We start from the raw sequence: 22,838 nt of genomic DNA, 5'->3' as shown, positions 1-22,838 counted from the left end.
TTTATATTTTTGTTTTTATCCATCAAACCAATAATATTTTCAATTTCCATCACATGCATGCGTTTTTTTTTTCTCTTCTTTGTGCGTGGGTATTTATTTGTTTTGTATATATGATGAACTCCACCTTTGTTATCTTGATCAAATAACTCTTTTATTTAAAAGAAAAGAAGAGAAAAAGACAATCTCCCAATTCAATTTTAATATTTTTTTCATGTACGTTATCACGTAGGATTTTCTATTTTCTATTGTTTTTTTTTCTATATATGATAAGTTTATTTAAAAGAAAAGAAGAGGAAGAAGAAGAAAATAAATTTTCTATTTTCTATTGTTTTTTTTTTCTATTTTCTATTGTTGCGTTCTAAGATGGTGGAGTGATGGCTCGAAAGCAAATCTATCTTATACGAGTTGTTTCTAAAACAATAATTTTCCGTGAAAACATCGGCCACCCCGATGCATATGTTAGCTAGAAATTATACAGCTTCGTCGGTCTGACTTTGGTTGCTTGTGACTTTATGGCTATCTCTGAATGTCTAGGAATGTGATGTGAATTTTGCCTAGTAATCGAGGGTGTATATACATTAAGATATTGTATTTTTTTCATGAAGAAAAATATTTATTATTAATAAGAGAAATTAGTACGTTATTATTGGCTACCCTAGTTGTTTGTTGTGCCACGATGAAAATATTAATAATAAACAATATCATTAAGATAAAAAAAAGATTTGTAGATAAAAACAAATTTATTTGCTTTGAAAGTTTGTGCGTGAATTCTAAACCCCACCCCCCCACAATAAATAAATAAATAATGTAATGATGTGCTCGGAGATGATTGGATATCTCAAGGTTGATATCACTGTCCATGTTAATGTTTTTATTTCCTCTTACCAACCAATTCAATTCATGTTACTTGTGTAAACTATAACACATATTAATTAAAATGCACTTTGCTTATGTGTTTAGCATTGCATTTTAAAAGTATTTTAAAAAATATTTGAAATATTTTTATTTTTTTATGTTTTCAGATAATTTTAATATATTGATGTAAAAAATAAAAAAATATATTATTTTAATATATTAAAAAAAAAATACTTTATAAAACAAACAACTACGATTACACTTCCAAATATTCTCCATGCATTCCTGTGATTATACTGCAAAAAGGTTAAACAAGAAGGCATCAAACCAAAATAGAAAATGACAGTGTCATGGACTGAACAATCTATAAAGCATCAAAGGAACATAATATGATTTTTTATAAGCCAATGTTCAATAATAAAGCTCTTAAAAAGAAGAAAATACAAGAAAAATCCACTGCACAATCCTTTCCTTACTAAACCTCGCACTAAAAAAACTCCACACAAGAGGATGGGATATACAAAAAATTATAGGGTGGCGTCACTTCTTTTATTGCTATTCCCATTTCATTATTAACCTTCATTAATATATATATATATATAAATAAACTGAAGTCAAGGATAAAAATTATAAAGCTAACAGAGTAAAAATTAAACATAAAATTGTAAATCAAATTTGATCTTGCCGATTAGTCTTTTATTTTCTTTCATAACTAAATCATATTTAATTGCAAAATGGGTTTTTAGATCTTTTCATATTGTTATTAATAATTTATTTAATAAAAATAACATCCCACAATAGTATTATCATGAGATCCCTATTTATATTTATTTTCTTTGGTTTGTATGATCCCTCAAATTTGTATCAGGATTTATTTTATTTTTTATTAATCAAAAAAAGAAATAAATGGGCCGGGCTCAACTAAAATAATGAAACTAGGCATACGATCTAGAACGGAATGAAACGGGCATACCTAATTATTAAAATCGGGTATTACTCAACAGTCAACCCGGACAAACAACCAAATTGCTGAACTTAAAGCAGAGAACCCTAAACCTTTGAAAAAGCTTAAACCCTAGCTAGCTCCTCCCGCCTCTCCTCGTTCGTGGAAGCTGACAGCTTCTTTCACCTTCTTCAGGTAAAATCGAAATCTTTACCTGATATTTGAATCTCGCTCTGTTTTCCTGATTTAATTTGCAATTCCCTTCCCCCCATGAATCCCAAACTAGTTTTCTCATCTTGTAAATTTTATTTGTATTAAAGCTTCCTTGGCTTTCCGGGTCTCTTTTATCTTTCGAATTGTAGATCTTGCTCTAATTGTTTTAGTAAATTTAGGGGTGCATGTAGTGATGCCACCAGGAATTTACGTACAAGGGATTTCTTGGTACTTGATTTTTGTGCATTTATAATCTCATGGAATTGTTAGATATGCAGTAGTTATGATTTTGGTAAGGATTTTCGTATTTATCGTTAAAAAGCATACATGAATTCATGTGTATGACATCCATAGCTGAAGATAATGAAATTTGGTTTTGTTTTGCACAATCAGGATTTATTTTACCGAAAAATGAGTTTGATATCTCAAAATGTTGGCTCAAAAAATAGAGTTAAGCGCTCAAATGCTGATGAGCCTGCTTTTCTGGGGGTGAATAATTCAAATGCTGATGCTGATGAGCCTGCTTTTTTGGGGGTGCATAAAGATGATGAGGGTAGAATAGAATCTGATTTGGTCTTGTCAAAGACAAAGAAGAAACGGAAAGAAAGGGATGAGCTGCTAGAGAAGCAGTTGGAAATTGAAGAAGGAAAGGAAATGAAGAAGTTGGAGAACTTTTTGTTTGGTTCCCTATACTCTCCTGTTGAATTCGGGAAAGAGGAAGAGAAAAAGGATTCTCTTTCGTTCTTTTTGGACCGGTCTGTGGGCAGTGTGGAGCCTGGTTATGAAGAAGATGCAGAATTGATGAAGGAAAGCAATATAGAAGAGGAACGTAAAGCTGTGTGGCTTGATGAGGAAGAGGAGAAGACCACCATTAACATTGCTAAGGTTAATAGATTAAGAAAACTGAGGAAGGATGAGGATGAGAGTTTGATTTCTGGTTCTCAGTATGTTTCAAGGTTAAGGGCTCAGCATGCTAAGATGAATCCAGGCACTGATTGGGCCAGACATGATTCGCAGTCTAGAAATGATGGTTTGTCTGATGATGAACTGTCCGATGAAGAAAATGGCATAGTGTTGGCTCGTGGTTACAAGAATGATAATGCTTATGATGATATTCTCCGAACTAATGAAGATCTTGTGGTGAAGAGCAGAGCAAAACTGTTGCCTGGTCTTCTTGAGTACTCAAGACTAGTGGATGCAAATGCTGAGGATCCTTCAAATGGTCCAATAAATTCGGTTCAGTTCCATCAGAATGCTCAGTTGTTACTTGCAGCTGGATTAGACCGGAGGCTTAGGTTTTTTCAGATTGATGGTAAACGGAATACCAAAATACAAAGTATATTTATTGATGATTGCCCCATTAGAAAGGCATCATTTTTACCTGATGGTTCTAAGGTTATCATAGCTGGAAGAAGAAAGTTCTTTTATAGCTTTGATTTAGTAAAAGCTAAAGTTGATAAAATTGGCCCACTTGTTGGAAGGGAGGAGAAGAGCTTGGAAGTTTTTGAGGTTTCCCCTGATTCTAGTATGATTGCTTTTGTGGGCAATGAAGGTTATATCCTTCTGGTGTCATCCAAAACAAAGGAACTAGTTGGGACTCTGAAGATGAATGGAACTGTTCGTTCATTAGCTTTTGCTGACGATGGGCAGCAGTTACTGAGCCATGGAGGTGATGGGCAGGTCTACCACTGGGACTTGAGGACAAGGGCTTGCATCCACAAGGCTGTTGATGAGGGTTGTATTCATGGCACAGCTCTCTGCACTTCACCAACAAGAAATTTGTTTGCTGCTGGTTCAGACAGTGGTATAGTAAATATCTACAATAGAGATGAGTTTTTAGGTGGGAAGAAAAAACCTATCAAGACAATCGAGAATTTGACCACCAAGGTGGACTTTATGAAATTTAATAATGATGCTCAAATACTGGCCATTTGTTCCCACATGAAGAAGAACAGTTTAAAGTTGATACACGTCCCATCATTTACTGTCTTTTCTAACTGGCCTCCAGCAAACAGCGCCATACATTATCCCCGTTGTTTGGATTTTAGTCCTGGTGGAGGTTTCATGGCCATGGGAAATGCTGCTGGAAAAGTTCTGTTATACAAGTTGCATCATTATGACCATGCATAGAGGAGATCTTAAACACTGGGATTCTTGATTCCCTTGATGTGATTTTCTTGCTGCATTTCATGAAGCTTAATTTTCTATGACTAGAAGGGCATTCAGCAATATATCATTTTTGTCTACCAGTTGTTCTCCTGATTGAGATTCCTAGGGAATTCGCAGACGGGGAATGCATGTATTTTTGCAAAGAGCCGTATCTTTTGATCTGGCAAGGTAATTGACCAACCATCCAAGATTTCTGTGTTAGTGCAATTTTCAGAATCATTTGATAATTGCAAGGTCATAGTTTTTTATAGCATCAGCTGTTGCAGAAACTTTTTATGTAGAACTTTCACTTGATGATAAATTTGTTATAAGCCTCAAATTTTTGGATAGATGTATCATTTCATGACAACATACCCTCCTCTCAATTGATGAATTCTGTTATTGCATGCTTGATTCGTTGCAAATGCCTTGGTTGTAACTGTTTTGTTATGCATGTGTTGGAGTTTTGGGTTGTGAATTTGCTCAATTTTGACAACAATTAAAGAATATCCTGCAATGCAAATGAGGAATTCGTGTAAAATATCCCTCACAGCTCACAAGAGCGGTCTTTGGAATCACATGCACTGCACGAGATCAAGCATCTTTAACTTTTCTTTGCCGATCATGTATGCTGCTATACAGAAAAAAGAGAGATCGAGGCACCATGTCTGATCCAACGGGAACAAAAAACTCATGATACAAATTTTTCTTACCTTTCAAAAGGAATTGAATGAGTTCTTCGGGTGTATATCATCAACCTTGTATTCAAAAATTGGATTTGAATTTATTCTCTCTTTTAAATTCTTCAATTAATCCAAAACAAATCGTACTCAATTATTAAAATGTTATTTTTAATTATAAATTTATTGCTTCATATTGTTTTATCAGGGCATCTTAGAGAGCCAAATGAAAAGCCAACAGTAAAAAACTATTTTTTATATCCTCTCTCTCTCTTTACTTTTAATCATTCATATAGATTATGGTGAATGAAAATCATTGTTTTTCTCATGCAAGTTACTTTACTTTTTTTTAAATGATCTCTCCAGGATTCATAGTTTTTGGATAAATTTTAATGTCAAAGATTCATAACAATTAATTATTTCTAGATATATTAAAAGTAGTAAATTCAAGTTTTGTCAGATTTAACTATATATATATATATATATTGTAAAACTCTTTCATCTCCACAACTTTTCTCAATATTTTTCTAAAACAAAAACAAAAAATATACATAAAAGTACAAATAGGTTGTCAAAATACCTTTTTTCTAGGATTGTATATATAAAAAAAGTTATATTTATACTATTTTTAAAGAGAACATCAGCATCATGATTGGATACGATAACATTACCTTACGAGAATATTACCGAACGGCCAATTTTGACCGTGTAAGATAATTAGTAGTGTAGATGGAATAAACGTGTATTTGAAAATACAGCACAAAATATTTTTAAAAATATTTTTTAATTAATTTTTTAAATGATATTTTTTAATTATTTTTTACATTGGTACATAAAAATTATTAAAAAAATAAAAGTATTAATTTTATGTTTTTTAAATAAAAAATAAAATACACTTTTAAAAATCAAGTTAAACAACACTACCACTAATAACTGAAAAATTTTATAGTAACTTATAGAACGCCATTAGTTAGAGCTTAAGCTATTAACTACTATAACATATCATCATTTTATATGGATATTTTGAAGCTGTTTTGGAACGCAGTATATATTTTAACATATGGATATTTTGAAGCTGTTTTGGAACGTAGTATATATTTTAACAAAAAATAAATTTTTTATTAAAAATAATTTTTTTATATATTTTAAATTATTTTGATATACTAATTTTAAAAATAAAAATAATATTTTAATATATTTTAATAAAAAAATACTTTATTAAATAACCATAACAACATTTCTAAACAATTATTTATAGCACTTGTACTGTAACTCGTAGCATTATATAAGTTCTACCTCAAGTCGCTAACTAACATGCCATGTCATTAGTCTATTTCAGCGGATCTACAAAAATCATTAATTATGTGCAAACTTTCTATTTAGAACAATTACTAATATGGAAAATTAAAAACAATCACTTTTCTAAATTGTCAAAATAATGTAACTATTTTTTTTTTGTAGAAGGATTAACATTGATGCTGCTTGTAAATGAATCTGTCAATTAACTTTTTTTTTTTTCAAAACAAGCTTCAAGCTTCAAACTTAAAATATAATTACTCTAACTTGTTGTATATTAAAATATTGTCTCCTTATAACAAGGTAAATCAAAATTGATTCATTTAGAAAAGCAAGAAATTAGCAATATAAATAGAAAATGATGATTTTTATCTTTTATTTTTTATTTTCATAATAATAACAATGATTATTATGATCAATTTGTTTTTAAAAATAATATTTATGTTATATAATCCAGTTATATAAAATAAAATAAAAATAATATAAAAAAATGACTTTAAAATTATAAAAAAATCTTATAATCAAACTCAAAATTTCTTTTTAGTGCTTCATTTCAATAACTCAAAAAGCTTTTTCTAATCTTTTTATGTTGATGTACCCAGTAAAGATATAAAGTATTTTAAAAATCAATTCATAATAATTATATTAATTTAACTATTTAAAATTTATTTTCATTAATTTCCCAATATATATATAATTTGCTGACTTAAAATGACGACATGAACGTATTAATTAACTAATGACTTGTATTATTTAAATTTTAATGATGTTTTATTTGCTGCTCATTACGTATTGTTTTTTGTAATTTAAAAGTATTTTAATACAATTTTAATATATTAATATTAAAAATAATTATTTTAAAATAAAAAATAATTGGGAAAAAATCTTCTAAACATGCACTTATGTTGTGCTTGTTTTTGTGGTGGCAATGTTTTTTAAAAAAGTAATTTTTAAAATTTAAAATTTTTAAATTTTTTTAATATAATCATGTTAAAAATTAATTTATAAAACTTAAAAAATATAATTTTAAAATAACTAATATTTTATAAAATAACTACCAATTTTAAAAAAGTAATTTTTAAAATTTAAAAATTAAAAAAAAAATTAATACAATAATGTTAAAAATATAATTTTAAAATAAAAAATATTTTATAAAATAACTACCACTACACTGCCTATTACCGGTTACCGAATACAGGATAAAAGAACAGGAGGAATAGAAGATGATCGAAGAAACAGCGTAATCTCCTTCTCTCCAAACTCAAACATAAGCACAAGTTGTTATAGTTCCCTGTTCTGTTTGGTGATTCGCGGCAGTCATGGAGGTCTCTTTTTCATTATCTACAACCTCCACCACCTATCTGCGTCCATCCACAGGTCTCTCTCTAACACCTTTTGTCTCCTTTTTGCGATCACGAAAAAATTTGAAATAAAAACAGATTCTTGTATCAAACACAAAAAAATTGTGCTATTCCAAATTCGTGGTTAATTATAGCACGGGAAAAGCTTGATTTCTTCTAATTTTAAAATATCGAACGTGCAAATCCTTTCTAATGCTGTCGACATGTTTTAAGCGCAGGCGTGTGTTCGATTTCTATCTATTTTATGTTGTCTACGGAGTAAAAATGTTGTGATTTTGCAGAGGCATTGCTATTTAGAAGGATTAAACTTCACCTGGGGCTTCCAATTTCATTGAATATAAGAAATTCGCTGTCTTTGTTGACGCGACCTTGTTGCCTGGATCACAAAGTAAACTCTATAAAGGTTGCTTTTAAATTACTATTTTCTTCTGTCTTTTTGAACAAATTTTTTTTTCTGAAAAATTGAAAAAAGAAGCTTATGATTTTATAATGTTGATTTGTATTTCGTGATGTGTGGCATCAGGTCTTATGTAGTCAAAAGAGAGAGATTCCTGTTGTTGAGGCCGGGTATGACTAGTACACATTAGATCAATCATTCTTGTGGTTGAATTTGAAGTGAACAAACAATTTTTTTCTTATTAACCTTGCTTCTGCTGTGTTGACGAGTGGTTTTTTATTTTTATTTTTGTTTCTGTTTCATTTATAGTTCCATGGATGAGATATATGATGCTTTAGCTATACGGCTTCTTCCTACAGCACCAGCAGCGTCGAATCCTAATTTCAAGTAAGTTCTAGCCTCTTCAATGTTGGAATGTTGTTTATTTTGATGTATTTGAACCTGATTGTACAAGATAGTTAAGAATATCAGTGAACTTTTTTTTTTTTTTGGGGGTGGTGGGGTGGGTGGGGGTTTGAATTTATGCGAAGAGCATCATTCTTTCTAGTCTTATTTTTGGTCATTCTGTATGCTAATTGCTATTCTGCTTTATTTTGTGACTAAAATGTATGCAGGCATATTGTGGCGTTGGCTGGTCCACCTGGTGCTGGAAAGAGCACTTTGGCTTCTGAAATAGTGCATCGTGTAAATAGGTTATGGCCACAAAAAGCTTCTTCATTTGATTCGCAAGTCAAGCCTTCAGATGTTGCTGCAGTTCTTCCCATGGATGGGTTTCATCTATATCGTTCCCAGCTTGATGCAATGGAGGTTAAGCTTGCTTCATGGTTGTTTACTTTAGTTATTGAAACCTTTTCAAATGTATTTCAGGGTACGCTAATATTCTTGCATTTTAGAATCCAGAGGAAGCCCATGCCAGAAGAGGAGGTAAACTTGACTTTGTTTTGTTTTTTCTACATTCAAGCCCAGTGTTCAAGTATTGATTCTTGTGTTGATGAATCAGCTCCATGGACATTTTCCCCAACCCTACTGCTTAGATGTCTGGAGAAGTTGAGGAACGAGGTGAGTGGCCCATGTTGTTGTAAACTTGAAATTTAACTTCTTTGGAAATGGTTAGTGGAGGATACCATATCTAGAAATGGTATGTGTTTCTGATTAATGATGAACTTTTCAGGGGTCAGTTTATGCACCATCTTTTGATCATGGTGTTGGAGATCCAGTAGAAGATGATATCTTTGTGAGTCTTCAGTAAGTAATCATATACTTTAACATGCAAAATCCTTTCAAAGGAAGTTGATTTGTTTGAATGGAAGGTTAAACATGTAGCCTATGCTTCATCTATGAATCCTATTTTCACACTCGTTGCAGGCATAAAGTGGTCATAGTTGAAGGAAATTATCTATTGTTGGAAGATGGGGCTTGGAAGGATGTGTCTTCAATGTTTGATGAGAAATGGTAAGTATTACAGTCTTGACAAGGCAATTTTTCTTCCTCTATCTTGTCGTGGAGCAGATATATGATGCTGAGAATTCATCAGTTTTTTTTCAAAAGTGTTATTTTGCCTAGTTTCTATACATCTGACAGGGCTGGACATGTGGCGACAATGTTGAGGGCTGTATCATGCTTAAGGACAACTATACACTCTTTTAAGTTTTGCTTCCAAGAGCTTTTATCACGTTATAATTGGTGCTATAAAATCTGTTTTATGAATATGATCACTTGGAATGAGATGGAGAATGTTCCAGACTTCACTTAGAACCTTGTATATTTACATGGGATTATCCTCTCATGAAGTTGGCCATGTTAGAATACGGAGTTAAAAATTGTACAAGAAAATGAAGATCAATTCTCCAATTCAGATACATCACAGTATATACTGTTTATGTTTTCCTTTTACCTGTGCGCCTTTTGAACTGTCAATCCTCTAGATACTTTTATCTCGAGAAAAAAATTCTTTCAGCTCAATTCCATCAAGGAAATCTCCAAACAGATTCAAATGGATTTAGGACCATTGGGCTCCGATGTAGTCTTGAGATCACTATTTGTTGCAACCCTGTTGTCCAATCTGGTTAAAACCATTTAAAGTTTGTACCGCTGTTGCAATTAGTAATTTTGCTGTTTCCTTTCCTTTGCTATTTTATGAAACCATACGTGAGCAATTGGCACTTAATTCTACAGGTCATACTCTTTACAAAATGTCCAACTAGTTAACCTTTCTCCCCTTTTCAACTCCCCTTTTCTAACACTGTATTTTCTTTAAGGATAGAATTGTATAGGCTTATGAGCAGATGATATCTTTAGCTTAAATGTTTGAGGTTGGGTGAACTGTTTGCACCATCTTGAACCCGTGCCTCACCTTCTTAGAAAGCCTTTTCAATCTTTCTTCTGTATTGGGAACTTGAGTTTAAAACTTTCTGTGGTAACAGCCTGAGTAATTTGTACTGTTTTTTTTTTTTTGAAGGTTTATTGATGTGGATATTGATATAGCAATGCAGCGAGTTTTAAAGAGACATATTTCAACAGGTATAGGCTCATCTCTTCTGTTTCTACTAGTTACTGCTTCTACAATTCTGCCAGGGAAAGGAAAGGAATCTTACGATTTAATGTTATGTCATTTAACAGGGAAGCCTCCAGATGTTGCTAAGTGGCGGGTAAGCTTTGTTGTCAGCTTCAAACTTCTCTTGCTTCTGTTTTTGTGGTTGCTGTTTTCACTACAGTGGTCCTACTTTAGTGTAAATTCAATGTAGAATTACATTCATCTGCAGATAGAGTATAACGACCAGCCTAATGCAGAGCTCATTATCAAGTCGAAGAAAAATGCAGATTTAGTAATCAGGTCTATCAATTTCTGAAACTGTTTGACGCGATGACCTGCTGGAGAAAGAGAGATGAGATCAGTTGAATTTATCTGTTTTGCATTAACTTGATGGAAACTGAAAGAATGAATGAATAAAGTATATGGCATTTTTTTCTATTCCTTGCTTTTAATTTTTTTCACGTATGTATTATATTTGTTAGTTCAAGAACCGGACTGAACAAGCAATTCAGATGCAGTTCTTTTCTATTCCTTGCTTTTAATTTTTTTCATGCATTTAATATATTTGTTAGTTCAAGAACCGGACTGACCAAGTTGATCAGATGCAGTTTCTATAGAAGCAAGTCAATGCCTAGTTTCTCTTATAGTTTGTTCAGCCATCCTACACTGGAAATTATATTCTGGTTAATTAATCTGTTAACGCCAAGATTCGACTCATATTTCCTTACTTAAACAGTGTCATTGGTAAATTAGAAGAAATCTTTTTATTTGGATGCGAGAGCAAGGAGAATGCTTCCTCTTTTGATAAATTGTTCACCATTATCGACCTCATGTACAGATGCACTTGTACTGTTTGTTTTCATCGATCAAAAGCTGGGGATGTTTGGGATTGTAGTATTTATTTTTAAAAAATATATTAAATTAACGTTTTTTTTATTTTTTAAAAATCAACATCAGCACCTTAAAAATTAAAATTATTTGAAATATTATTCGAGAACGAATCAATACACACACCATAGCAGAGACGGTATGCGAGCTAAACAAGAGGAGCGATTAAGAAGCAAGGCAACACATAAATTGCATAGATAAATTATGGAAGTTTTGGTACAAGGTAGAAAAAAGCCAAACGTTTTGCATTGTTTTTACATTCCTTGTCAATAATGAAACGAGTTCGGCTTTAGAGGGACAATCCTGATTCCTCATCCTCCTCGAGGGTGGCTGTGTAGGTAAAGTAGAGAGCCCAGATGAGAGCAAAAACACCCAACAGGATCCAAACAAGAAGGTTGTTACTCAAACCAAAGGGCAGTCCTGTTCCTTCAGTGGACATTCTCTCATCCACCAGAGCCAAGGCTGGGCTTGACATGGATGCAGCGCACACAGCTGCCATCAAAGATGCACTCATTCCCTTGCATTTTTCCTCCACGCTTGGCTTTCCCTCCATGGAACAGCTCACTCTTCCCTTCTTTGCCATTGCTGGCAAGCCTGGAACCATAAATAAAATAAAATAAAAAAGACGCTTGGCTTTCCCTCCATGGAACAGCTCACTCTTCCCTTCTTTGCCATTGCTGGCAAGCCTGGAACCATAAATTAAATAAAATAAAAAAGAATGTTGAATGCCCAGTCAAATGATGATAGTCAACTCTGATCCGAGTTGATCAGAATGTTGAATGCCCAGTCAAATGATGATAATCAACTCTGACCCGAGTTGATTCCTATCAAATAGGTCTGGTGATTGCATCATTTTTTACTGAGAAAATCATAAACAGTATTGTGAACAAAATAAGATGCAAACCACAGTAGTTTCACCCCACGACTCAGAAGCATGAAATTCAAGAGAGGAGGCAAATGGTCTTACCAAGAACAGGTGAGCATGAGACTCCAACTAATGGCTTGTGTACAAGAGCTGCACGGACGAGTGATGATGTAGTGGTGGTGCTGGCAGTGATGGTGGCCATCTTTCTTCAATTTGGAAGAAACTTGAGTCAGGACTGAGCACTGCTACAAAGGATACCGAAGCAGTCGTAGCAAAGTGTACCACAAGATTTTACAAACTAATATTATGTATCCAAACCATGAGTGTCCAACGCACCACATAACATGGATAGATAGGCCGCCCCTCCTTCGATATCCGCTATCCTCAGGAGTCCAACCAGCTTCTTCCACGTGTGACGTGATCCATTTACGAGGCCAAGCAAATTACCATAGGCAGTGACCACATGAACCGAGCCAGATTTTTCCGTGGTTAACGTCGTCGAGCCGGCTTCAAGTCCCATTATTCCATTCGTTTTAGCCGGTAAAAATTGGGGGACTTTTGATTCGGAGTAATTAATAATATTTTATTACTTAAGTTTTTATTTAAAAAAAGAAAGAAAAATGTCGTTCAAGTAATAATTAAAAATATACTATTAGTTATTTTCGGAATTATGTTTTTTGAAATAAATACCAATAGGATAGAAAAATCATAAATAACAAATATTAGTTATTTTTTCTTTATTTTTGTGCTTGTTTTTTGGTTCAGAATAAATATAAAAATAATTAATAAAATATTACTAATTACCATAAAGTTTTCTTTTATTATTGGTGGATAAGATTGTGGTTGAACTTGAGCGTCGGTTTTTTTTTTTAAATTCCTGGAATGAAGTAGGCAAGGATATTTTATTTTATTCAACCATTAGTTAAGAAAATAAAATTGTATCTGTAAAAAAAAAAAATCCTTCAATTCTAATTATGTAAACATATTTATCAAATCCATAGGTTAGAGCCTTTATCTTCATCTAAATGGGAAATTACACACAAGCAAACTCACTTGAGACCACGACTCATCTGGATAACGTTGAAAGTCGACCACATGAAGAGCTGTCCATCAGGAAACCATAGAGCATCCACAGAATAACGGCACAGAAACCCCCACGAATATACCAAAGAAAATTGCCATATTCTTTTCGGTTCTGGTGTTTGGATCTAAAAGAGAATATCTGAGTAGAGTTATGTACACAACAACTTGAAGCATTCGAACATGCCCCCGGGGACTTATTTGATATCAGCTTTTATCGCTTAGGCTCAGCTCCTAGAAGATTACTGCCGCATTCAAGACAAAATGTGTTGGAACTTTACAAAAGAAATTTGTGAAAGAATCAAGCGAACATGTCAAGTCCCTAGAACAACAAGTAACTAATGATGCGTGAGGTAATAGTTTTGGTTGGCATAATCTGATTTCATTTACTCGTGGATATTGCACTGTTGTAAGTAGGCATGGTCGTAGTTGATATGTTTGCTCCAGTAACTCTTGTACTTCCCAATACCAATATCCAGCCATGGTTTCATGACTCCATCGTAGTGTAATACCGCTGCCTGCTCAACACCGTCGTGTCCAACACCAGCCTCATGGCCAAGTCCGAGTTTATGCCATCTCCTGTCCAGAAAAACCGTACGGTTGTAGAAAGTGGCCCAACCTAAAGGCAAACTACCCGCTTTCCACAACTGCCTTGTGTAGCCCTGCGAAAAATAATGGGGCAAAACAAGCATTGAAATATGCAGGACAGTTATAGATTTGTGCAGGATAATTATAGATTTATCCAAGCATATCACCAAGAGCGTGTCCGCCTGCATGCTTGCATGATGCATGCACATATGTTGCTAATGAATGAATTCATTGAACATTGGGTATTCGATTCATTAAGCCACTTTCCATAGCCATGAAAATGAATAAATGCTTGTTGAAACTGTGTTGAGAAACTAGAAGTGAAAACCATGCTTGCGGGAACCAAAAAGCCCTCTCACCTGCCTTACCACAAAGTCTGGCCTCCAATAGAAGCGCATGCTATATTCTGTATTACATACTGATGCTTTTTTTTTTTCTTATGAAAGGGGAGATCACATAGGTCAGGCCCTTCAGGCTCACCCCAAGTTAATGAACTGCTCCTAACCCATGGACTGGGTGAATCCATGGTACAATCTCAACATCGCAAGACTGGGAGTCGAACCCTTGGCAATCCATGGGACTAATACAAGCAGATGCTCGTTAATGCTCTACATGTGATCTCAAGACCAAGTTAATCAAAGCATAGAAAAATTGAGGGGTGTAAATATCTTTTGAAGTAGAACAACACTAAATTAGCACACATGGTTTTCAGATCAACAGAGATATCATAAATCTAGAAAGCATAAATCAGCATGCAAGCAAAGCAAATGGAACTATGAATGGGAGAAATTTATTTACCAGCTGCAAGTATTTACTGTAGAGAGCAGTTAATTTATGCCTTCTCCACTCTTGCAGATCAAACAAATTCATTCCAAATGCCCATGTGCATGCCTTGGCATCAAACCTCTTAATCACAAATGGATCTGAGAAATTGATGAACTTATCCATCCGGCGAAATGAAGGTTCACCTTCACGGCACGTGTCCACTGCTCCAATGACTTTTCCTTTCATATTAAGACTCCAAAGGCCAGCTAGATCCTTTTGCACTACCACATCATGGTCAAACAGAACAATCTTATTCAGCTGGGGGAAGACATCTGGAAGATAGAAACGAAGATGGTTCAGTGCAGAAGTATATCTTGAATCACGGGAATTTAGTTGCTTCAATGTTGAATTGTAATTGGCGGACAACCCTTTGAAATCGACTAAGCTCTGGATCTGAATTGTAGCTTTGCCAGGAGGATTCAATAAGAACCACATTGAGATTGTTGGGAGATTGAGAGAATCAGTCACTATGTGAAAAACAATTTTCTCTGGCTCCTGTCAGTAGTTAAAGCAATAAAGTCATCAGCATTGTTTCTCAGGTCAAGTAGAAGTAAGCATGGCACAATACTCAATTTGAAAAACTTTTTTCCACAAGTATTTAACCCAACCAACAGGGAAAGACATCAGTACCAGAGTCCTACTACCCTATTTAATGATATGTAATGGTATAAAGCCAAGAATTAAGACTGGTATATTTCCAAAAATAGTAGATACGCTACAACTAGACAGCCAGATGACTCATGAAAAATAGCACGATTTTTTTTCTTTTCTCAATGGCACAATGCTCACACAGCCAAAAGCTTGCTTATTGAATTTGCTAGAGTTTTTGAATTACAAAAGGTGTTGTTTCGACTCAGACAGGAGGTATAATATTATGGAAAATTCGATACACATGTTTGCAGACACTTTTTACTGTTGGAAAGAGAACAGGTTCAGTCCGCAAACAGGAGCCACTAACGGAGGCCTGTTTCCTTTCTGGAGATGGCCCCGTAAATTTATTCCAATTATGCTTTTCTGTGTGAGCTATGCAAGTTATAATAACCTCACCAGAAGCCTGAAGCGAACTCTGCACACAAAGGCTAAAAACAATAATAACAGGGAAAAGGCAGTTTACCATGGCAGAGGAGACAGTGGAATTGACAACCACAGCACAGGCTAGAACATTATCAGAGAAAACAGCATAGTGATAAAGATCTGCATCATGCACCCTTTGTTGGTTAGGGAGCTGTCTTTCCTCAGGTGACAAGGCAAAATATTCAGCTGTCAACCGCATAGAAAGGCAGTGTAAGCCTTTTGGCGTAGTCCTTCCAGAAAGCTGAACAAGATATGTTGCTTGATTCTTCTGTGCTCGAACCTGTTCTTCAGCATTGTAAGTCATCGCACGGAGCTTCAAAGCCATGGCCGAGCAGTCCGGAAAAACACGACTGGCTTTTGATAAGGTAACCTCCAAGGATCTCTTTTTCTGTAGTGCACTGTAAATGAATGGATGTTCAGATTTTAAATCAATTTTTTCCTCTCCCAAATAAAAAAATCTGACATCATTTCATAATTCTACTACATGCACAAGCAATCATCAGATCTTATTTATGACTGCATATTTAAAGAATCAATGTCAAAAGAAAACATGTACTGGTGATGAAGATACCTCCTTGATAAATCTGAGTCCTTGTTGGCTGCACTAACAGCTCGTTCAGATTCTTTGATTCGCAATCTCAACTCTTTTACTAAGTGAGAGTTACTGCCTGGTGGTGTCATACTCAAGTATGCCTTTGCTCTAATCAGATCATCTTTCATCTGCTTTACCTTCTCATCAGTAAATATCCGGACTGGAGATCGCATGTTCTGATCATGTCGAACTGTTGTTTGATTGGACTGCCCCTGCAGCTAAAACCAGAAGATGTAATACGCAACATGCAACATGCAATGGATGGTAAGAACAGCAGCCCATGCTTGTATCTCATATATGTTACAGAAATCAGAGTCACATCATCTCATATATGGTAAGAAACAGTGCCCTGAGTTCCACTTCTGACTAACAATGATTTTGGTCTTGCAGGCCCAGAATCATTGTGAAGTATAGAATATTGACATGCACACTTACCTTTGCTTCTGACCTGGATGTTACTGTTTCCTGTGGAATCTGCCGGTTTTCTTCTCTACTTTCATGATTAGTTCCTGAAGATGGTTACAGATCAGGGACATGTTTACAATCAACAATAGATGGAATAGCAGTAAGGCTAAAAGAACACTTCCGAGCATTACTTTCCAAAGGAATTGACGTGTTTCCACCTCTTTGAGATCTCTTTGAACCTCGATCCATTTCTCCAATATTTCCATATTTCTTAAAATCATTATTCTCTTCCGAAGTACTGTAACTAACTCTAGAACCCAGTTCCTTCTCATCATACACCACTAGTTTCGGCCCTTTCAAACCTTCACCTTCTTCCTAAATCACCATACACCCATGTTGACACACATAAATAGCTAAAAGAAAAACAAAAAACCGGAAGCAAGCAGTAAATTTAAATTTAAAAACAAAACCATTAAAAAAAATAAACATGAAACTACCTGCTCAATGGCATTAAGCTGTACAGAATCTCTCCTATATCTCTGCACCACACAAATAGAATCAATGTTAAATCTCTATTTAAAAAACCCAAACTTATCAGTATAATTTGACTTAATAATATTTCAGGCGCCATGAGAAAATTTCACCAGTCAACAGATATTATAACTAATTGTACTAATATTCGCACTTAAACTTAGTTGTCTGATTCATTTGAAGTAAATTTTCATTGATCCATACCCTTTCCCTCCCACGAATTTTCTTACCAACCAAACAGAATGAAAACTGAAAATCAAGATAAAACAGAAACTTCTTACCAAAGTTGACAAATCCGAGATCAACTCTTTCCGCCCTGCCACAACAAATCCACACGAAGAATTAATCAAACACATCTACAATCAATGAAATCACAACATCCAAACCACGAGTCTACCAATGTAGATTGTCAGTAAAAATATCAATAGATTCCATCAATCATCAGTAACATTTCTATCCTCGGTGAATTTTCCATTTCCTTATCAACATGATTTGAATGTTTAACAACCACAAACAGAAAAGTGAATAAAGATTTTACCTACAGAAACGAAAAGGATGGGAGCCAAGACAGTTAAACAGAGCAAAGAGAGTAAGAAAATCCTCTGCCACCGTCGAAATTTCTTCATTTTATATTTAATTAAAAAAATAAATCCTCGCTATTTTTAGGGTTTTATTGAATCGAAATCAATCATTCTCCAAAAAGCACATTTCATAGCCTCATCAAATCAGCACAGATTCTATTCTTCAATAACGAGCAATGAAAAAAGAAGAAAGAAGAGCAAAGCTAGGGTTTCAGGCTTTCTTTTTATTGGTGCTGTGTTTTTCAAGGGGATATATATATATATATATATATATAGAGAGAGAGAGAGAGAGAGAGAGAGAGAGGGTGGGGAGTGGGTTAGTTTTAAAGAGCTAGATGCTCCATGCCTGCCTCCCTGCGAGGGTGAGGGTTTCTTTTTTATTTTCAAAAAAAAAGGGTGAGGGTTTCTTTTTTATTTTCAAAACTTTTTTAACTATATTTTTTGGTCAATTTTGGAATTTGCCAGATAGTGTACATATTTATATACTTTCGGGGGTTGTGCTTTGAGATTCGAGACGCGAAAACGACGATGAGTGACAGGTAATGGTAGCCTAGGGTGGGGCATATGAAACTAATGACGAGGAGTAAGATCATTCGTCGTTGATCTCCGAGCGACTGTCTTTGGGTCCAATCAGATTCTTTTGGACCCCCGAGTTTTAAATCGTGGAAACATTTAAAAAATAAATAAAAGTGACTGATCTCAGCAGCTTTCAGGTGTGAATCTTGCTTACATTACCTGCGCTAAGGGACACGGCAATGATTGCTCCGATACAGTTAAAATCGACCTGGTGTGCTACGTGGCAAGCAATGGACTGCATGATCTTTCTGGGTGGGCTGATAAGCTGTTAGTGTTGGGTTTTAGTCCAGGTTGCAATGATGTAGTAAACAAGTGTTGCAATTTGTGACATTCTCCATTGAATTTTAGTGGCAGAGATCGGTTTCTTTCGATGGTATTGAGATCACAACGCACGATGACCTCTTGATTAGCTTTAAATTATTAAGTTAGGTGAGCCTGGTTTATAATTTATTTTAGAAGTTGTTTTTAAGCCTGGTAGCTTTTATTTCTTTTTAAGATTTTTTTATTAAAAAATATTTTTTAAAATTTATTTTTAATCTCGGTGTAATAAAATTTTATAATTTATTTTAGAAGTTGTTTTTAAGTCTGGTAGCTTGTTTTTTTTTTAAGATTTTTTTATTGAAAAATATTTTTTAAAATTTATTTTTAATATCCGTATAATAAAATTATAAAAAAATAATTTTAAACAAAAATAATTTAATTTTTTATAAACTTTCACTTAGAACACACTTCCATCCAAGTAAGTGGTACATGTCAAATTCATTGACAAGTGACATTTCAAGTTAGGTGAAATTGGTGCATAAAATCAGTCTTCTTTTTCTTCTACCAAGAAGCATCTTCTTCTTAAATTCATTGACAAGTGACATTTCAAGTTACGTGAAATTGGTGCATAAAATCAGTCTTCCTTTTCTTCTACCAAGAAACATCTTCTTCTCCGTAATTATGATGATTATTGGTTGTTACTTTGTTTATTTTAGAATTAATGATATGCAAGTTTAGGATAATTTATTTTAAATTTTACTGATCTAGTAACAAAAAAATAATAAAAGATCTTAAATTTATGATGCAAATTGAAACCATGCAAGAAAGATAACAATCACAAAAACACAAAATTTAAAAAAATATATATCACATAGAAATACTAATTGATATTTTTATTATTATATATCTCTTTTTAAAAAGAGATTTATAATTTCTTAAATAAACTCGATAATCAATATAAATAAACTAAAAATTTTGAAATTAATGGAAAAATGAAAGATAAAGATGTTACATCGATATCAATTTAATGAATATCATTAATCTCTGTCCTCTGCTTGGTGAACAACAATTCAAGTCATATTTTATGTATTTTTTTTCTTTATCTCTTTGATACTTTCCATTCATTTTATTGAATTTCCCCCCCTCTAATGCACCAATTCTTCTCTTTTTTATAAGCTTTAAATTCTCTCAAATTATACAAATAACCTCCTTGTATTAACTAAACACTCCTTTTAATCTTTCAACCTAAATGTTTTTTTGAGATTTTTAAAGATTTTTTTAAGAAAATAGGAGGATTTCCCTCTCATTCTTTAAATCAATAAGTCAACTGTTTAGAAAGCCAAGTGAGGTATTTATATTATTTTCAGGATTTCATAATTACTATAATGCCATTAAAATTTAATTTGGGTGTTTTTTGTTCAATTAAACATCTCATCTTTATCCATTTTAATCATTAACCGTATTTAAAAGTTGAATCCATAAAATTTCAATTTTAGTTATTTCCCATCACCTTAATTATTTAATATTTTTTTAATCAGGGATTTACAGTTTTACTCGGAATGAAAGGTTGATTAAGCTTATTTTTTTAATTAAGAAAAAAATAAAGGAAAAGGATCCTTAATTTCCCCACGTGTTTTATACAATTCTCTTAATCATGTTTTTATTCTCTCCTTATTCTTTAAAAAACTTAACTACAAATTCCCTCTCAATTTTTATTGTTTTATTTTAAAATATCAATTTACTTTATTTAATGTTTTATTATAGATTAAACGTGTGTTATTCTTTTTTCTTGCGATTATACGTCTAATATTGCTTGATAGGTGACTTTGTTACCGAAAATAATTATTTCCTTTTTTTTTTTTCAAAACACTATTGGCAGTGTAAAAAAACACTAAATTTATGAGTAACAACAATAATATCAAGACAAAGAATCAGAAGAAAAGATTGCATAATAAAATAAACTTGATTTTTTTATAACAATGATAAATTATAAAATGACACAACTGAAAAGATTTTTTTGGATACGCCACGCAAAGTAATAAATCTCACACCATATGATTACGAAGTTAATTATAATTTAGTCCTCACTGTATAAAAAAGAATCAAGTAATTCCTTATTTGATGCTGGCTATCTTTAATTTAGTTTTTTTTTTTCAATAATATCTTTTGCATTTATATTTCCCATTTAACCTGATTCTTCGCTCCTCACTCACTTTTTTCAAGAAAAAAAAATTAGAAAAATGAAATTGATAAAAGAACTAAACTATAGTTTCTAAGCTTATATAGATTAATTAATTATTTTTATTAAATCACAAAGATTAAGAGTCAGAAAAAAACTTTAATGCTGGCTTCTCCATGGCTGCTGATAGATTGGATTGTTATTGGACTAGAAAAATATATTTTTTTTTTATGTGGTATTGAAATCTTATTAATATATATACTTTGTATTTATATAAAAAAATATTTTTTAATGTAGAATAAAATATATTTTTTTATATAAATACTACAACTTAAAAGAAAAGGATAATATCTCTCCAATAAAAAATAAAAAAAATCTTAAAAAATCTTTTAAATTTTATTACTTATAACACGTATAAATTGTTGATTAATTTTTTATTATAAAATTTTAAATATTTATTTTTAATTTTTCAGAGTGAATTAAACCTAAATCTGGATGTAATAACTATGATTATGGGTGTTTAATAGTGCAGAAAACTATGAGAGAGTGTGGAAGTTTTTTCCAGCGTTAAGAGTTGGGCATCCCTTTTACATGTATCATTGAGTGTAAAAGGTGGAGTATGACTTGTTATTGGAGGTTGTTTAAGGATGTAGGGTGTTTGAGAGTGTAGCAATGAGTTGTTTTTTAAAGAATTTTTTTATAAATAAATTAAAATGATATTTTCTTTATTTTTTAAAAAAATATTTTTAATATTAATATATTAAAATAATCTAAAAATATAAAATAATTAAATTTGAGCCAAAAAAAATGAAATTTCATGAAAGATATAGCTATCAGTTTTAACTTATATAAGTAATCCATAGGGAAAAGAAATCTCGTGCCTTTTGCTTGTAAAAACAACAACGTTTTCAAGGCCAGTAAGCAGAGATAGCGTGGGAATTTTCAATGAATCGCGTGCCAAACCAGTCATGGTGAGGGAAAAAGCTGCAGTATAGCTGAAGGTAAAAATCGAGTATGCACACTTAACCATCTGGGCCATACCCAAATGGGTTGGGTTGCCAGCCGTCTGGATATGCGTATTTTGGTTAGTAATGATCGCCCAATTCCTCGACCCAGCAGATAACAATGGCCTCTCTATCTCGTGTCCTCCAACATTCAGCTTTGGTGAAGAATCAAAGGGGAAAAAACATTCATTTTTTTTAATTGTTATTTTTTTATTTTGACATATTTTTTTAATTTATATTTTTTTAATTTTTTTCTTCAATATAAAATTATTTAGAAATTGATCTTCTTAATTAAAATTGAATATAGAATTCCACTTATTAAATTAGGTTAAGCAAATTCACCTGAAGTTGCTTAGTTTTTTATTTTTATTTTCAAAGCATAGTAAAATGATCAGCTGACCCTTGAAAGCAAAAATTTCTTAACTAATACTCAAGATTTTTTTTAATGATAGTTTTACTGTTATAATGGATTTGATTGAGAGGAAATTTAGTATTTTAATAAAAATAAAATATAATTTAAAAACAAAAAATGACTAGTATGTGCAACGCACAACCAACAAATGAAAACATTTGTGCCCTTTAAACAATGTGTAAGGTGGCTAAACGTCATGACGCCTTTTTCTAAGGTTTTTTTTATTTATTTTATCCTTTGATGTTTTGAAAAATAAGTTTTATTATTTTCTACAATTTCCTTTCAATCAAGATATCTCAATTTTACAGCCTTGGCAGCTTATTTGACCAATCAATCCAAGTATTTCTTTAGGGATTTTTTTTGTAATATTTTTTTTTATTTTATTCTTTAATATTAAACTCAGTTTCATCATATTTTTGTTTTTCATTCTATTAGATTATCATATTTTCATGATCTGACTCATGAAATTTGATATACTTACCTTAGTTCGCGAGTATTTAATTTTTTTAAGTTTATTTTTGTTGACTTTTTCCCGGTCTTTTACATTTATA

At 32.7% G+C, this 22,838-nt stretch overlaps 4 protein-coding genes across 7 annotated transcripts; 2 read left to right on the top strand and 2 right to left on the bottom strand.

Moving 5' to 3' along the window:
* The first annotated feature begins 1,851 nt into the window (after positions 1-1,851).
* Positions 1,852-4,571, top strand: LOC105138114 (Transducin/WD40 repeat-like superfamily protein). The gene is made up of 2 exons (XM_011044121.1): positions 1,852-1,993; positions 2,405-4,571. Exon 2 carries the CDS (start codon positions 2,423-2,425, stop codon positions 4,139-4,141), a length of 1,719 nt encoding a protein of 572 aa, XP_011042423.1. The 5' UTR covers positions 1,852-1,993; positions 2,405-2,422; the 3' UTR covers positions 4,142-4,571.
* A 2,742-nt stretch (positions 4,572-7,313) lies between these two features.
* LOC105138113 (putative uridine kinase C227.14) lies at positions 7,314-10,864 on the top strand. 2 transcript variants are annotated; one of them, XM_011044118.1, is made up of 13 exons: positions 7,314-7,416; positions 7,453-7,512; positions 7,778-7,899; positions 8,020-8,063; positions 8,203-8,280; positions 8,508-8,700; positions 8,787-8,817; positions 8,894-8,952; positions 9,065-9,138; positions 9,259-9,345; positions 10,352-10,413; positions 10,513-10,541; positions 10,656-10,864. In XM_011044118.1, the coding sequence occupies exons 2-13, from the start codon at positions 7,455-7,457 to the stop codon at positions 10,740-10,742; spliced, it is 924 nt and encodes a 307-aa protein (XP_011042420.1). In that variant the 5' UTR covers positions 7,314-7,416; positions 7,453-7,454; the 3' UTR covers positions 10,743-10,864. The 2 variants fall into 2 exon arrangements, with proteins under 2 accessions (XP_011042420.1, XP_011042421.1); XM_011044119.1 differs by having other exon boundaries at positions 7,318-7,512.
* A 615-nt stretch (positions 10,865-11,479) lies between these two features.
* Positions 11,480-12,510, bottom strand: PSBW (photosystem II reaction center W). Of its 2 annotated transcripts, none has more exons than XM_011044117.1 (2): positions 12,282-12,510; positions 11,480-11,908 (listed from the first exon to the last, which is right to left on the bottom strand). In XM_011044117.1, exons 1-2 carry the CDS (start codon positions 12,379-12,381, stop codon positions 11,604-11,606), a joined length of 405 nt encoding a protein of 134 aa, XP_011042419.1. In that variant the 5' UTR covers positions 12,382-12,510; the 3' UTR covers positions 11,480-11,603. The 2 variants fall into 2 exon arrangements, with proteins under 2 accessions (XP_011042419.1, XP_011042418.1); XM_011044116.1 differs by having other exon boundaries at positions 11,480-12,000; positions 12,282-12,507.
* Positions 12,511-13,129: 619 nt separating this feature from the next.
* Positions 13,130-18,157, bottom strand: LOC105138110 (probable galacturonosyltransferase 6). 2 transcript variants are annotated; one of them, XM_011044114.1, is made up of 9 exons: positions 17,813-18,157; positions 17,556-17,590; positions 17,241-17,282; positions 16,935-17,118; positions 16,774-16,847; positions 16,318-16,556; positions 15,787-16,144; positions 14,646-15,167; positions 13,130-13,921 (listed from the first exon to the last, which is right to left on the bottom strand). In XM_011044114.1, the coding sequence occupies exons 1-9, from the start codon at positions 17,898-17,900 to the stop codon at positions 13,646-13,648; spliced, it is 1,818 nt and encodes a 605-aa protein (XP_011042416.1). In that variant the 5' UTR covers positions 17,901-18,157; the 3' UTR covers positions 13,130-13,645. The 2 variants fall into 2 exon arrangements, with proteins under 2 accessions (XP_011042416.1, XP_011042417.1); XM_011044115.1 differs by having other exon boundaries at positions 16,318-16,550.
* Positions 18,158-22,838: the final 4,681 nt, after the last annotated feature.

The sequence above is a fragment of the Populus euphratica genome, unplaced genomic scaffold (genome assembly GCF_000495115.2).
Source record: "Populus euphratica unplaced genomic scaffold, PopEup_1.0 scaffold153.1, whole genome shotgun sequence".
Taxonomy (NCBI): Eukaryota; Viridiplantae; Streptophyta; class Magnoliopsida; order Malpighiales; family Salicaceae; genus Populus; species Populus euphratica.
The sequence above is the reverse complement of the archived record's forward strand: the minus strand, read 5'-3'. Positions and strand labels throughout refer to the sequence as shown.